We start from the raw sequence: 17,667 nt of genomic DNA on the forward strand, positions 1-17,667 counted from the left end.
TTACAGCTGTGAGTCTTTCTGGGTTAGTCGAAGAGATTTACACAGCTGAATTGTACAATATTTGCCCATTTAAATTCTTCAAGCTCTGTCAAGTTGGATGTTGATCATTTCTAGACCGCCATTTTCAAGTCTTGCCTTATATCTTTAAAAATGATTTAAGTCAAAACTGTTACTAGTACACTCAGGAACATTTAATGTTTTAGATTATTGTCCTGCTGAAAGGTGAATTCGTCTCCCAGTGTCTGTTTGGAAAGCAGACTGAACCAGGTTTTTCTCTAAGAATTTGCCTGTGTTTAGCTGTATTGCATTGGTTTTCATCCTAATAAAAAATCCCTAGTCCTTGCCGATGACAAGCATACCAATATGATGCAGCCACCACCATGCTTGACAATATGGAGAGTGGTACTCGGTGATGTGCGGTGTTGGATTTTCCCCAAACATGGTGCTTTGTATTCAGGACAAGCAGTTCAGTTCTTTGCCACATCTTTTTCAGTATTACGTAAGTGCCTTGTTGCAAACAGGATGCATGTTTTGGACTATTTTATTTCTGTACAGGCTTCCTTTCCACTCTGTCATTTAGGTTAGTGTTGTGGAGTAACTACAATGTTGTTGATCCATCCTCAGTTCTCTCATATCAAACCATTTAAACTCTTAACTGTTTTAAAATTTCCATAGGCCTCATTGTGAAATCCCTGAGCAGTTTCCTTCCTCTCCGGCAACTGAGTTTGGAAAGACAACTGTATATTTGTAGTGACTAGGTGTATTTATAAAACATCCAAAGCCTAATAACTTCACCATGCCCAAATGGATATTCAGCTTCTGCTTTAAAAAAAACAAACATTTTACACATCGACCAATCTGTGCCCTTCTTTGTGAGGCATTGAAACATCTCCCTGGTTTTTGTGGTTGAATCTGTGCCCGATTGAGGGACCTTACAGGTGACAAGCTTACCAATATGCTGTGGGATACCCGATATGGGATAGTCATTCAAAAATCATGTTAACCACTATTATTGAACACAGAATGAGTCCATGCAACTTATTATGTGATTTGTTAAGTACATTTTTACTCCTGAACTAATTTAGGCTTGCCATAACAAAGGGGTTGAACACTTTTTGACTTGACATTTCAGCATTTCATATTTTATTAATTTGGCAAAATGTCTAAAAATGAAATTCCACTTTGACACTATGGGGTATTGTGTGTAGGTCAGTAACACACAATCTCAATTTAATCAAGCTGTATTTAATTCAGGCTGGGGGGGGGGGGGGGGGGGGGGGTAATGTAAGTTGTCCGGAGGCGATTTTATGAATTGTTCAGCAGTCTTATGGCTTGGGGGTAGAAGTATCTACAGTAGTAGTTTCTACAGTTGAAGTCGGATGTTTACATACACGTAGGTTGGAGTCATTAAAACTTGTTTTTCAACCACTCCACACATTTCTTGAGGAGAGGGCAACGAGTGGGAACATGGACGAAAATGCACTTGTTGAAATGAGACTCCTTCTCCACATGGATGTAATAAATAGCTGCATTCCGCAGGCTACAATCAACAGCCTGATCAACTCTACGCAAAGGAGATGTGTTACGCTGCAGGAGGCAAATGGTGGTCACAACAGATACTGACTGATTTTCTGATCCACTCCCTGACCTTTTCTTTAAGCTATCTGTGACCAACAGACACATATCGGTCTTCCCAGTCATGTAAAGTCCATTGATTAGAGACTAATGAATTAATTTAAATTCTCTGATTTCCTTCTATGAACTGTAACTCAGTCAAATCTTTTAAATTGTTGCATTTTGCATTTAGATTTTAGTTCAGTGTATTAAGAGTCTCATTTCATTAAGAGTCTCATTTCATTAAGAGTCTCAATTCATTAAGAGTCTCATTTCATTAAGAGTCTCATTTCATTAAGAGTCTCAATTCAGCAAGTGCATTTTCGTCCATGTTCCCACTCGTTGCCGCCTCCCCTCTTCAATGGCTGTGTGAAATCGCTGGATATTGGCGGGAACTGGAACACGCTGTCATACTTGTCGATCCAGGGCATCCCAAACATGCTCAATGGGTGACATTTCTGGTGAGTATGTAAGCCATGGAAAAACTAGGACATTTTCAGCTTCCAGGAATTGTGTACAGTTAGATCCTTGCGACATGGGGCCATACATTATCATGCTGACACATGAGGTGATGGCGGCGGATGAATGGCATGACAATGGGCCTCAGGATCTCATCACGGTATCTCTGTGCATTGACATTGCCATAGATAAAATGCAATTGTGTTCATTGTCCATAGTTTATGCCTGCCCATACCATAACCCCACCGCCACCATGGGGCACTCTGTTCACAACATTGACATAAGCAGCCTGCTCGCCCCAAACGACACCATACACACTGTGCCATCTGCCCAGTACAGTTGAAAACGGGATTCATCCATGAAGAGCACACTTCTCCAGCACACCAGTTGCAATCGAAGGTGAGCATTTGCCCACTGAAGTCGGTCACGACGTCAAACTAGTCAGGTCATGACCCTGGTGAGGAAGACAAGCACGCAGATGAGCTTCCCTGAGACGGTTTCTGACAGTTTGTGCAAAAATTCTTCAGTTGTGCAAACCCAGTTTCATTAGCTGTCCGGGTGGCTGGTCTCAGATGATTCCTCAGGTGAAGAAGCCGGATGTGGTGTTCCTTGTCTGGCGTGGTTAGAAGTGGTCTGCGGTTGTGAGGCCGGTTGGACAGACTGCCAAATTCTCTAAATCGACATTGGAAGCAGCTTATGGTAGAGAAATGAACATTATATTCTCTGGTGGACAGCTCTGGTGGACATTCCTACAGTCAGCATGTCAATTGCACACTCCCTCAAAACTTAAGCTGTGGCATTGTGTTGTGACAAAACTGCACATTTTAGTGGCCTTTTAGTGTCCCCAGCACAAGGTGCACCTGTGTAATGACAATGCAGTTTAATCAGCTTCTTGATATGCCACACCTGTCAGGTGGATGGATTATCGTGGCAAAGGAGAAATGCTGACTAACAGGGATGTAAACAAATGTGTGCACAAGATTGGAATGAAATAAGCTTTTTGTGCATATGGAAAATGTCTATTATTTCAGCTCATGAAACATGGGACCAGCACTTTGTTTTTATTTTTGTTCAGTGTAGTCTCCTCAAATAAATGTACAGTGGATTGAACTTAACCAATGTCTTATTGAGAATTTGAATGTGCTCTCTAGCAACTTCATATGTGCAAGGCTTCTTGGGGGCCCAATGAACATACTAAGAAAACCAAACATGACTAGGTTATAATGACCTAAATACGAGAAACACTATCTCTGTGTTTACAACAAAACATCTGCAAAAAAAAATAACAAAAATATGTGGAGACTTTTTGTTGTTTATTAATTCTGGCATGCACTGCTGTCAATTACAAAGGAATGGGAGTTACATTTCAAGTTGCTTCCATGTCTTATCTTGTGCCAACACTAGATGGTGTAGAGATCTTTGATTGGAACAGTATTCAAAACAAAACCTCAAAATGCATGACAAAATAAGACAGTACAATTCATGAAAATAAAAACAATATTTAAAAATGATAAATTAATTCATCTATAAACAAAACAAAAAAAACATTAAATTGTCTTCTGTCAATTCCAATGACGATATCGTATTCTAGTAATACACACATCAACAAAAATGATGCATGTAACAGTGCAGGGACTGGTTCAACTGGCTTCCGCCAAAGAATCGACCGGCATGAGGAATATGTTGGAAATTCCAACCAGCCATGCTTGCACCAAACCAATGCTTTAACATGCATGAGAGGGAGTGAACAAGTGCACACCTCCGGGAACCAAAACGCCGCCTTAAGCTCTCATATAGAGGGGACATTGTGACTTTGTGGGGGGGGTTATAACTCCCCCTTTTCATCTTTGCCATTCTTATCCCCCTTCACCTGGGCATTCAGGGCCCGTTTAACCCCCAGGTTTGGGCTTGGTTTTGTGCCATCCTCCTTGGTGACCTCTGACCCGCGACAGGGCTGCATGGACTGAACGATGTGTTGTAGTGTCCAGTGTTCCTCCTGCAGCGTGTGGTCGTCAAGGGTAAACTGACCCTGTTTGGTCCGGATCAGCTTCCTCACGTGGGCACACGACGAGAGCGCTTTTCCCAGGTCGTCCACCAAGCTTCTGATATAAAATCCACCACCGCATTCAACATCAAGAGTGAAGAGGGGGGGGGTGAAGTCCTGCAGCGACAGGTTATACACTGTGACCGGCCGTGCAGGTTTGGCTTCCACCTCGTGGCCTTGCTTCAGCAGGACAGAAAGACGCTTGCCATCCTTCTTCAGTGCAGAGTACAGTGGAGGAACCTGCATGATGTCCCCAGTGAACTGCTTCAACTTCTCCTCAAAGGCTTCCCTGGTAATGTGATCATAGAGCTTCTCATGAACCACCTTGCCTGTGGCGTCAAGGGTGTCTGTTGCTTTCCCCAACTCTCCAACAGCCAGGTATTTCTTTGAACCAGCAAGCATAGTACTAAGCATCTTTGTTCCATTTCCAATCCCAACAACGAGCACACCAGAGGCTGCGCTGTCCAGAGTTCCGCCATGCCCCATTTTCAGAGCTTGCTTCTTCCTTTTTCTGGGATTAGGATCTTTCACACCGGCCTCTTTGAGGAGTGTCTCTTTTAATGAGTTTAAAACATCAGCAGACGTAGGTCCTTCCTTTTTATAAATGGCAAAAAGTCCATTTAAAGATTGTAGTTTTGATAAAGAATGTTTAGGCACAGCTACGTCAGTTACTGAACCAGCCATGCTTGCTTTCCAAAACAATGAGGCGCGACTTGATGACGTAAGTTTAACTGAAAACACTTCCGTTTACAAATGCGTCATCATCGATGACTACCAGAAATGTATCAAAACATTAGCTAGTTAGCTGGTTACGCACTAGCGTGTCCTCCCACCTAAAATAATACTACAGACTACTCTGTCAAATAATATACATTGATTATACACATGTTTGGATACCTGTGCTTTTCGTTATAGTTAGGCAGTTCGCTAGCTAGCTAACGTTATATTCCAAAAATATTCAATTGTCTGCGTTGGAAGAGGTAGACAGACGAGCTGTGTGGGAGGAGGCCATAACCAGGACGAGAGCGAAGTCGGAGAGGCCGCTTGTTACCTGAGGGGAGGGCATCGAAACGGTAACAGACTAGCTAGCGTTATGCTTGCAGCTATTTGGAAGCTTGCCAGTTAGCCAGAGTTGACTATTTTTCCTGTATCTTTACTTCAGTGCAACTGTCAAATCAAACGATGTAGCAAGCTAGCCCCTGTTGTTTTATCCAAACATTGTGCTAGTTAACTACAGTCACTGTTTGTAGTAGTAGACCGGCAACACCCCTCAATCACTGTTTACAGTAGAGTAGACCGGCAACACCCCTCAATCACTGTTTACAGTAGAGTAGACTGGCAACACCCCTCAATCACTGTTTACAGTAGAGTAGACCGGCAACACCCCTCAATCACTGTTTACAGTAGAGTAGACCGGCAACACCCCTCAATCACTGTTTACAGTAGAGTAGACCGGCAACACCCCTCAATCACTGTTTACAGTAGAGTAGACCGGCAACACACCTCAATCACTTTTTGTACTAGTAGACTGGCAACACCCCTGAATGACTACACCCCTAAATGACTACAGACCCGTAGCACTCACGTCCATAGCCATCAAGTGCTTTGAAAGGCTGGTAATGGCTCACATCAACACCATTATCACCATTATCCCAGAAACCCTAGACCCACTCCAATTTGCATACCGCCCAAACAGATCCACAGATGATGCAATCTCTATTGCACTCCACACTGTCCTTTCCCACCTGGACAAAAGGAACAACTATGTGAGAATGCTGTTCATTGACTACAGCTCAGTGTTCAACACCATAGTTCCCTCAAAGCTCATCATTAAGCTAAGGAATCTGAGACTAAACACCTCCCTCTGCAACTGGATCATGGACTTCCTGACGGGCCGCCCCCCAGGCGGTGAGGGTAGGTAGCAACACATCTGCCACGCTGCAGCTGCCCAGGGGTGCGTGCTCAGTCCCCTCCTGTACTCCCTGATCACCCACGACTGCATGGCCAGGCACGACTCCAACACCATCCTTAAGTTTGCTGATGACAAGAGTGGTAGGCCTGATCACCGACAACGACAAGACAGCCTATAGGGAGGAGGTCAGAGACCTGGCCGGGTGGTGCCAGAATAACAACCTATCCCTCAACGTAACCAAGACTAAGGAGATGATTGTGGACTACAGGAAAAGGAGCACTGAGCACGTCCCCATTCTCATCGACGGGGCTGTAGTGGAGCAGGTTGAGAGCTTCAAGTTCCTTGGTGTCCACATCAACAACAAACTAGAATGGTCCAAACACTCCAAGACAGTTGTGAAGACAGTACGACAAAGCCTATTCCCCCTCAGGAAACTGAAAAGATTTGGCATGGGTCCTGAGATCCTCAAAAGGTTCTACAGCTGCAACATCGAGAACATCCTGACCGGTTGCATCACTGCCTGGTATGGCAATTGCTCGGCCTCCGACCGCAAGGCACTACAGAGGGTAGTGCATACGGCCCAGTGCATCACTGGGGCAAAGCTGCCTGCCATCCAGGACCTCTACACCAGGCGGTGTCAGAGGAAGGCCCTAAAAATTGTCAAAGACCCCAGCCACCCCAGTCATAGACTGTTCTCTCTACTACCGCATGGCAAGCAAAAAGGCTTCTCAACAGATTTTACCCCCAAGCCATAAAACTCCTAAACAGGTAACCAAATGGTTACCCGGACTATTTGCATCGTGTGCCCCCCCGCAACTCCTCTTTTACGCTGCTGCTACTCTCTGTTGATCATATGTGCATAGTCACTTTAACTATACAGTACGTTCATGTACATGTTCGCTCATTGGCTAACCGGGCTATCTGCATTGTGTCCCACCAACCCCTCTTTTTACGCTACTGCTACTCTCTGTTCATCATATATGCACAGTCACTTTAACCATACCTACATGTACATACTACCTCTATCAGCCTGACTAACTGGTGTCTATATTTCTTTATTTACCTACACACACACACACCTTTTTTTCGCACTATTGGTTAGAGCCTATAAGTAAGCATTTCGCTGTAAGGTCTACCTACACCTGTTGTATTCGGCACATGTGACAAATAAACTTTGATTTGATTTGATCACTATTTATAGTAGTAGACCAGCAACACCCCTCAAATGAAACTCCTCCATCTGATTCCCTCACCCATACTATTGATGTCTTGGAACTTGTGCATTCTCCCCCCAGCCAGCCGCAGCCCGGCCTGAGACACGGGTAGCAGGATAGGGAAGCAGAGCGGAGAGGCCGCCGCCACAGCGGGGCCGGCGGACAAAATGGCGGGCAGCCCTGAGAAGAGTGTCTCAGCGCAGGAGTGGAAGGAGCAGGGCAACCGCCTCTTCCTCAGCCGCAAGTACCAGGAGTCGGCCGCCTGCTACAGCAAAGCCATCGTAAGGACAAGGCCTCGGGAGAAGGGGAGAAAGTGTGGAGTGTGTGTGGGTGGAACTGAGGTAGTGTCCCAAATTGTAACTTTGCATGATGAGTAACCTCACTCCGAGACATAGAAAGTCAGCTATCGGTTGTAGCGAAGAGTGTGTGTGCAAGCGTGGCATACTTAGGAATGGGATAAGGGTGTGAGGAAGGGGGATAGAAATAGTGAATAATGTGTTTGTCCCCAGAAGCGAAACCCCTCAGTGTCTGTGTACTACACCAACCGGGCACTGTGCCACGTGAAGCTGCAGCAACACGACAAGGCCCTGGCCGACTGCAAGCAGGCGCTGGAGCTGGACCCCCAGTCAGTCAAGGCCCTCTTCTTCCTGGGTCAGTGTCACCTGGAGATGGAGAACTACGACGAAGCCATCGGCAACCTGCAGAGAGGTGGGCTGGGGACCAAGATGGCAATCAAGGGTCCAGACACAGAGGGTGCATCTCACTAGTCGAAATAGGCCTCCTATCCCGTAGTCCCCCTGTCCCATAGGCCTCATGTCTTCTCTCCTTCATCTGTACTCATTTTAAAGAACTGGACAAGTGTCAAAAGAAATTCCCAATATACATCTACCAGGTAGTGTTAACCAGTCTTTGGATTTCAGATCGGTGTAGATTAAGGAGAGGAAATTAAGAGGTAGCTACTAGACTATTGAGATGAGGAGAGGAAGCTACTAGACTATTGAGATGAGAGGAAGCTACTAGACTATTGAGATGAGGAGAGGAAGCTACTAGACTATTGAGATGAGGAGAGGAAGCTACTAGACTATATATTTTTTTGTTTTGCATTTTACCCCTTTTTCCCCCCAATTTCGTGGTATCCATTTGTTTAGTAGCTACTATCTTGTCTCATCGCTACAACTCACGTACAGGCTCGGGAGAGACGAAGGTTGAAAGTCATGCGTTCTCCGATACACAACCCAACCAAGCCGCACTGCTTCTTAACACAGCGCCATCCAACCCGGAAGCCAGCCGCACCAATGTGTCGGAGGAAACACCGTGCACCTGGCAACCTTGGTTAGCGCGCACTGCGCCCGGCCCGCCACAGGAGTCGCTGGTGCGCGATGAGACAAGGATTTCCCTACCGGCCAAACCCTCCCTAACCCGGACGACGCTAGGCCAATTGTGCGTCGCCCCACCTCCCACCTCCTGACCTCCTGGTCGCGGCCGGTTACGACAGAGCCTAGGCGCAAACCCAGAGTCTCTGGTGGCACAGCTGGCGCTGCTGTACAGCGCCCTTAACCACTGCGCCACCCGGGATGGCGCTACTAGACTATTGAGATGAGGAGAGGAAGCTACTAGACTATTGAGATGAGGAGAGGAAGCTACTAGACTATTGAGATGAGAGGAAGCTACTAGACTATTAATATGAGGAAGCTACTAGACTATTGAGGAGAGGAAGCTACTAGACTATTGAGATGAGGAAGCTACTAGACTATTGAGATGAGGAAGCTACTAGACTATTGAGATGAGGAAGCTACTAGACTATTGAGATGAGGAAGCTACTAGACTATTGAGATGAGGAGAGGAAGCTACTAGACTATCGAGATGGGGAGAGGAAGCTACTAGACTATTGAGATGAGGAAGCTACTAGACTGTTGAGATGGGGAGAGGAAGCTACTAGACTATTAAAATGAGATGAGGAATCTACTAGACTATTAAAATGAGATGAGGAGAGGAAGCTACTAGACTATTGAGGTGAGGAGAGGAAGCTACAAGACTATTGAGGAGAGGAAGCTACAAGACTATTGAGGAGAGGAAGCTACTAGACTATTGAGGTGAGGAGAGGAAGCTACAAGACTATTGAGGAGAGGAAGCTACAAGACTATTGAGGTGAGGAGAGGAAGCTACAAGACTATTGAGGTGAGGAGAGGAAGACTATCAAGATGCACCCATCCCGGACACACTCCCATTCAGGAGTCTAGATACACACATCAAAATATATTTATAAGTTACTTGCCTAAGTCCTAATAAAAAAAGTATTGACAGGACATTGGATTAAGTCAGCTCATTTATAATGCAAAGCTTAATTTTCACTATTATATCATTAATAATAATAGCTTTCCTTCATTTGGCCCTCAGCATATAACCTGGCGAAAGAGCAACGGTTGAACTTTGGTGACGACATTCCCAGTGCCCTCCGGATAGCCAAGAAGAAGCGCTGGAACAGCATCGAGGAGAAGCGCATTAACCAGGAGAACGAGCTGCACGCCTATCTCACCAAACTCATCCTGGCAGAGAAGGAGAGGTGAGAGATTCTTTCTGTGCTCACCTATAGTTTGTTTCCGGCTGTGTGTTCTATATATGTTGTGTATCAGTGGACGGCTCATAGTAGTGGCTGGAGTGGAGTCTAGTGGCTGGAATGGAGTCTAATGGAATGGTATCCAGCATGTTTGATGCCATTCCAATCACACCGTTCCAGCTATTATTCCAGCTATTATTATGACCCGTCCTCCCCTCAGCAGCCTCCACTGTTGTGTGTGTATATATAATGTGTGAGCTGTGCTAAGGTTCTCCTCTTGTAGGACAATAGAGACTCATCTGAATCTGTTCCAGCCACATGATGGGAACACTGTAGGGTTTGGGAGGGGGATTTACAGAGCATGAATTGACTTTGTGAATCAGAGAATAGCCATTTTGATTTAGTTTGATTTAGTTTTTCCACAACACTCAAGTTGAAATGAAACAACCATAAACGTGTTGTTTAACAATCAATTGCCATTAGTCAGTGGGAAACCACTGCATTCTCCCAGCCTTGTTGGTAGAACGTCTCTAACAGTAGGGGGCATTAATATAATCATAATATATGCCATTTGGCAGACCCTTTCAACCAAAGCAGTCATGCAGGCATATACTTTTCATGCCCGGTGGTCCCGGGAATCAAACCCACTATCCTGATGTTGCAAGCACCATGCTCTAGATTACTGTTAATTAACTGTGTGCTTGGCGTCACTCTGTAAAAAAAATCACCAACTGTGGTTGGTGTGTAAAACCAGTTAGTCCATCCATTTATAGGCCTACAATCCATACTATCCATTTATATTGCAGTAAGTTAAGCCTTGGTTGGCTGAAGTGGTTGGTTGGCTGATGACTTTGGTCCTATCCTCAGGGAACTGGATGACAGCAGAGAGGAACAAGACGCCAAGTCGGAGGAATGCAGAAGCCGACACGACCTCACTAAGTTCCCCTCCAAACACGTGAGTCCTAAACCAAGTGTACGAACATCCAGCTAACGTCCAAAGACGCAGGGTATAAACAAATAACAATGGGAAAATAAGCACTTACCCACATTCTGTTTAGAATGCTCTCGTAGCCTAGGTTACGAGAAATGGTTAAACAACTAAAGGGTTTTCATTGGCTAAACCAAAGACATGTTAACACAACCTTACTAATCAAGATCTGTTTTTTTCCCCTCATAAGGATATGCAATAGAACAGGGGTGTTATGCTCCCAAAAACTCTGAGTGGGCATAAAGTATGTGAGGATGGCAGGGGGTGGTCTGGAGGGGGGTTTAGGAGAATTTAGCAGTTGTGCTTAATTCTATGTCAAATGATTCAAAGATAAGAATAACTCTTGAGCTCATCCTCCTGACTATGGTAAAATAAAATATATACATATGCTAGACTAGACTATTTGAGAGGAAGCTACTAGACAAAGACTAGACTATTGAGATGAGAGGAAGCTACTAGACTATTGAGATGAGGAGAGGAAGCTACTAGACTGAGAGGAAGCTACTAGACTATTGAGATGAGAGGAAGCTATAGACTATTGAGATGAGAGGAAGCTACTAGACTATTGAGATGAGAGGAAGACTAGACTATTGGTAAAATAAAATATATACATATGCTAGACTAGACTATTGAGATGAGAGGAAGCTACTAGACTATTAAAATGAGATGAGGAGAGGAATACACCAATCTGAGTAAAAGATTGAGAGGAAGGTGAGTGTTATTCAGTACATTTAGTAATTGCTTGCTTTTCTAGTCTACCAACCTTACCAGCAGACAAGCCAGCCTGATAGTTAGACAAGCTACTCTAACTTAAATGATAGGTAGCGAGTTATGAGATAGGTGGCTAGTAGTGTGTCTATATATAAAAAAATATATATATTTTTTACAGGACAAATCTGAGTAGGCACGTGCCCCTGTGTCCCCTATGGGCACGTGCCCCTGTGTCCCCTATGGGCACGTGCCCCTGTGTCCCCTATGGGCACGTGCCCCTGTGTCCCCTATGGGCATGATGCCTCTGCAACAGAACATGTTTTAAACCTGTTTAAATCGGGTTTGGTCTTACTCTAGCTTATTGCATGTATGTGTGTCTTTCGGAGGAGTTGGGATAAAGGGGAAGTAAGATTTTGGTTGGACCTTGTGTACAATTGATGAATAAAGGGATGTTAATTTAGGTGTCACATTTCTCTACAGGACAAGCACCTGTCAGACATGGAGGAGCTCTTCTCTCAGCTGGATGAGAAGAGGAAGGTGAGTGTTCTACTGCCTCCTGCTGGATACAGGATCAGGGGGAGAATCTCTTGTTGCATTTCCTTGATTCTTCCTCTCCCCTTTCCTCGCCTCTGTCTGAACACCCATTGGATGAGAAGGTCAGAGGTCCCTCCCCTCTAACCTTCCCATCGAATGGTTTTTGAGAAGGAGGCGAGTAATAGGGAGATCTAAATACAAGTTTCATCTTGTCTTCTGATTGGCTGGGTGAAAATGATTCCAAATTGCTTCCACCTGTCCAATCCTCTCAGATCTAGAGGAGCGGCTAGTCTGCTGTGGAGTAGGGGTTAGGGGTTTGGAACTCATCACTAGCCCATACATAATCAATGGTTTGTGTTTGATGGCTATCACTCTGGCCATACTAGAAACAACTCTCTATTCCTAAACCCTTAAACAATCTGAACCCAAACCCTTCATTAATAACAAATACCAGGTCCGAATGTACAAGACACTAAAATATGTAACTACAGTATACATCTGTTCTAACATGGCTATTTAGTGATAACCGCTGTTTGTTTAACAGAAGAGGGAGATCCCAGACTACCTGTGTGGAAAGATCAGCTTTGAGTTGATGAGGGAGCCCTGCATTACACCCAGTGGGATCACTTACGACCGCAAAGACATCGAGGAGCACCTACAGGTAAGAATTAGTCTCATCAAACCTGACCTCATCAAACCTGACCTCATCAAACCTGACCTCATCAAACCTGACCCTAGGCAACAGCAGTGACTGGGTCAGGTTTGAAAGATGGGCTCTTACGGCATACTTGATAAGGTGGAGAAAAAAATTCTGGGGTGGGTCATCTTCAGACAGACAACTCTCCCAGCAAATCACGAGGCAGACATGCCAAAACGTCATGATTTGAAACCAAAATTTGAAGGCAAAACCTTTGCAATGGTTTTAGTGGAGGTAGTTGATGCAAACTAGACACTTGCGAAATGCACTCATTAAAAATAACCTCAGTGATTGCCATCTTGCTAGCTACTATTTAGTATTGTATTCAAGCGGATAAAGTAGTGATCAGGTATTGATGTAGGCAGTGAGGTAGTTATTCTATGCCAAACTGACGTTCTGTTACGTACAGACATGTTAAACTGGAACAACCTGGATGTTGCCTCCCACAACCCATGTAAAAGAATAGTTACACATCATTTTTGCTGTAGTATTATTAAGTATTAAGCAGGGGTGAATGTAAGGCGGTATGGTCCGGTACGGTGTCCCTGCAAAGTATATAGTGGGGGTATGTTGTTCCGGTAAAACATGACCCTATCTCAACAATAATTAAAACAAGTCAAGAACTGTATGCTATTACACCACTATCATTACAGCATGTCAGAGACATGAGACATGAAAATGGCTCCCAAAATGCAATGTGGTTGGACGAAAACACAGACATTTTGCCAAAGTAGAGATGAGTGGCCGACACCGAGACACGCGCGGTCAGCAGTGGACACATACATTCTGTCCTAATGACAAAGAGAGAATGTCATCAGACTTTCTGAGGCTTTATGTCACAGATGCTTCTTTCCATTCACCACTGTTTGGAGGCTGGAACTGAAATATACTGTGAGTGGATGAACGCAGGCTGGAAGTGAAATATACTGTGAGTGGATGAATGCAGGCTGGAACTGAAATATACTGTGAGTGGATGAACGCAGGCTGGTAGCCTATTAGTAAAGCAGCCTTTTTCAAGTGATGGCTTGGCAATCAGATGAAAACATCATAACTGTTTGTGTTTATGCCACAATAAAAGGTCATACATGTTAAATGACACATCTTTACGACTAGGCCAACAGAGATGCTATTGAATTAATAGGGATTCAAATCAAATCACATTTGTCACATCCACCAAAACAACAGATGTAGACCTTACAGTGAAATGCTTACTTACAAGGCCTTAACAAACAATGCAGTTCTAAGAAAATACCACACAAAAAAGTAAGAGATAAGAATAACAAATAATTGAAGAGCAGCAGTAAATAAGAATTTTTTATTTTGTTTATTTTTTGTTTCACCTTTATTTAACCAGGTAGGCTAGTTGAGAACATGTTCTCATTTACAACTGTGACCTGGCCAAGATAAAGCATAGCAGTGTAAACAGACAACAACACAGAGTTACACATGGAATAGTGGGGCTATATACAGGGGGTACCGGTACAGAGTCAATGTGCGGGGGCACCGGTGTCGAGGTAATTGAGGTAATATGTACATGTAGGTAGTTATTAAAGTGACGATGCATAGATGGTAACAGAGTAGCAGCAGCGTAGAAGACGAGAGGGGTGTAATTCTCTGATCAGGCTCATACATTCTGTTGGTCAGGAGGTTCTGTACCAGGAAGAAATGAAATGTACTTTCAGCCCTGCTATTAAGGGTGTTATGTCTCCCATAGGATCCTAACTGTCTTTGTTCTTATGTTTGCAGCGAGTGGGCCATTTTGACCCGGTGACACGCAGCCCTCTGACTCAAGACCAGCTGATTCCTAATCTGGCCATGAAAGAGGTCATCGATGCTTTCATCATGGAGAATGGATGGGTGGAGGACTACTGAAGGAGGGAGGGAGAGAGGGAAAGGGGTAGTTGGAATCATTCCAAAAGAAGAACCAGACATAAAAAGACGACAACAAACCAAACAAGTATGATCTGCACTTTAAAGCTGAGGCCACACCACAGACTGACATACCTTCACTAGGACTGAGACCACACCACAGACTTACATACCTTCACTAGGACTGAGACCACACCACAGACTGACATACCTTCACTAGGACTGAGACTACACCACAGACTGACATACCTTCACTAGGACTGAGACTACACCACAGACTGACATACCTTCACTAGGACTGAGACTACACCACAGACTGACATACCTTCACTAGGACTGAGACTACACCACAGACTGACATACCTTCACCAGGACTGAGACTACACCACAGACTGACGTACCTTCACCAGGACTGAGACTACACCACAGACTGACGTACCTTCACCAGGACTGAGACTACACCACAGACTGACATACCTTCACTAGGACTGAGACTACACCACAGACTGACATACCTTCACTAGGACTGAGACTACACCACAGACTGACATACCTTCACTAGGACTGAGACTACACCACAGACTGACATACCTTCACTAGGACTGAGACTACACCACAGACTGACATACCTTCACTAGGACTGAGACTACACCACAGACTGACATACCTTCACTAGGACTGAGACTACACCACAGACTGACATACCTTCACTAGGACTGAGACTACACCACAGACTGACATACCTTCACTAGGACTGAGACTACACCACAGACTGACATACCTTCACTAGGACTGAGACTACACCACAGACTGACATACCTTCACTAGGACTGAGACTACACCACAGACTGACATACCTTCACTAGGACTGAGACTACACCACAGACTGACATACCTTCACTAGGACTGAGACTACACCACAGACTGACATACCTTCACTAGGACTGAGACTACACCACAGACTGACATACCTTCACTAGGACTGAGACTACACCACAGACTGACATACCTTCACTAGGACTGAGACTACACCACAGACTGACATACCTTCACTAGGACTGAGACTACACCACAGACTGACATACCTTCACTAGGACTGAGACTACACCACAGACTGACATACCTTCACTAGGACTGAGGCCACACCACAGACTGACATACCTTCACTAGGACTGAGTCTACACCACAGACTTACATACCTTCACTAGGACTGAGACTACACCACAGACTGACATACCTTCACTAGGACTGAGACTACACCACAGACTGACATACCTTCACTAGGACTGAGACTACACCACAGACTGACATACCTTCACTAGGACTGAGACTACACCACAGACTGACATACCTTCACCAGGACTGAGACTACACCACAGACTGACATACCTTCACTAGGATTGAGACTACACCACAGACTGATACTAGGACTGCCATTAAATCTCATGTTGATCTAAACAATCTCTTTCTGTTTCCATCCTTGTCCCCCCATTTATTTTATTGTGTGTCTCAGCTGCTCATACTAGTCAGACCCAACAATCAGGACACGCTAGCAAACATTGCACCGAATCAGAGCACATCATCCAACAACAGGACCCAATCAGAATATAGTACCCAACACCTTTGGCCAATCTCTTGAACGTTACTCTCAGAACAACCAATCATATTGCAGACTCCTAAACCCAATCACATCCTAGACCTCGAGTCTACAAGTGCAGCGATTGACCAATCAGGGCTAAATGTACTCTACTTGTGGTGATGCTCCACAACTTGTCTTCTATTTTAAAATCTCCTTTTCTACGGGGAAGAGGACTGTCTGAGGCACCGCCATGTTTTTGCCACTCTCCATTGTAGTCCTCTTGAGTGGCTTGTAGATGGTCCAATGTAGTGCTCTTGAGTGATGGGCCAATTTTAAACCCAACCTGATCTCTTACCACCACAATGCAGCACTTCTCTATATCCTCTTGGAGGGCTGAAAAGACTGTATAAGCAGTTGTATAATATAGAGAGAAACCCAAGCCCTCATCTTCAGTGTTTTGCAGTGTGCAGGGAAGCACTATGTGTAATCAATATGATGGAAGGGTCCGGGAAGAGCATTCAAGGCTTTGTGCAAAGGGTTGTTTTTTGACCAAGGACGTCTCTAATTTTGGCGAGCTGAGTTTCCACCATTTTGTTGCCTCTCATCTGGCTCATACAGAGCTGAGCGTTAATGAATGGGGAAGTGCGTAGCAGTAGGGGTCAGGGTTGGGGTCAATTCTATTTCAATTCCAGTCAATTAATTAAACACTATTCCAAATTTTCTTTAAAAAGATTGCTTTAAAATTGTGTGAGTCACAGGTGTGTTTGACGGCTGTGTTTAATTGTAATGTGTTTTCTCTGGTTTTACATGTCGCTGAATGTTTGCAGGTGGTGTCCTGTCTGTGCCTCAAGTGGAGTTTGAAGTAGAATATGGAAGTCAGTCATCTGATTGGCTTTGAGAAGGGCTGTCTTCTCCTCAGTATAACTTACTGCTCGGGGTCTCTCTTGTTTTAATGATTCCATGCTTAGAGCCTTAGTCCAATGGCTGGGGTCGATTACATTTTTCAAGTGTCGATTTTAGAATGCAAATTCATTAAATTAAAATATCCTGATTTAAAAAAGTCATTTTCAATTCGACCCCTCAACCCTGCTGCAAACAGATCGTTTCCTCTTCTCATTTCAGAAATCATATGACCCTGTTTGACTTACCAACTGAAAAGGATTGAATGTGAAATGAACCTGTATATTCCTACCCTCTGCTGGTTATGAGGATGCACAGTTATGTTGTGTTAGTCGTGAGTATCAATATTATGTGTACATGTAGGGGTGTGTTTATGTGGGATAGGGGTGTGGACATACTCCTCTCCCCCTAGGCCCCGATTCCTCCTAAGAGGGGGGTGGGAACTTGGGTACAGTCCAGTTTCTCTGGAGCCTCATTGGGACTGTGAATGTTCTTTATTTCACTGTTGTGCTGTTGTCTACAAGTGTTCCAATAAAGGCTACAACTTAGAGGCTGCAGTGTTTACATTGATAATCAAGATACAAATGTC

The 17,667-nt window shown here is 44.5% G+C and overlaps 2 protein-coding genes across 2 annotated transcripts; one reads left to right on the forward strand and one right to left on the reverse strand.

Moving 5' to 3' along the window:
* Window positions 1–3,127: 3,127 nt before the first annotated feature.
* LOC139397808 (pseudouridylate synthase TRUB1-like) lies at window positions 3,128–4,801 on the reverse strand. The gene has a single exon (XM_071144239.1). The coding sequence runs from the start codon at window positions 4,799–4,801 to the stop codon at window positions 3,899–3,901; it is 903 nt and encodes a 300-aa protein (XP_071000340.1). The 3' UTR covers window positions 3,128–3,898.
* Window positions 4,802–4,883: 82 nt separating this feature from the next.
* On the forward strand, window positions 4,884–17,628 carry LOC139397809 (E3 ubiquitin-protein ligase CHIP-like). The gene is made up of 8 exons (XM_071144240.1): window positions 4,884–5,190; window positions 7,325–7,524; window positions 7,753–7,951; window positions 9,641–9,806; window positions 10,668–10,755; window positions 11,980–12,036; window positions 12,578–12,694; window positions 14,477–17,628. The coding sequence occupies exons 2-8, from the start codon at window positions 7,411–7,413 to the stop codon at window positions 14,600–14,602; spliced, it is 867 nt and encodes a 288-aa protein (XP_071000341.1). The 5' UTR covers window positions 4,884–5,190; window positions 7,325–7,410; the 3' UTR covers window positions 14,603–17,628.
* Window positions 17,629–17,667: the final 39 nt, after the last annotated feature.

The sequence above is a fragment of the Oncorhynchus clarkii genome, unplaced genomic scaffold (assembly GCF_045791955.1).
Source record: "Oncorhynchus clarkii lewisi isolate Uvic-CL-2024 unplaced genomic scaffold, UVic_Ocla_1.0 unplaced_contig_1138_pilon_pilon, whole genome shotgun sequence".
Classification (NCBI taxonomy): domain Eukaryota; kingdom Metazoa; phylum Chordata; class Actinopteri; order Salmoniformes; family Salmonidae; genus Oncorhynchus; species Oncorhynchus clarkii.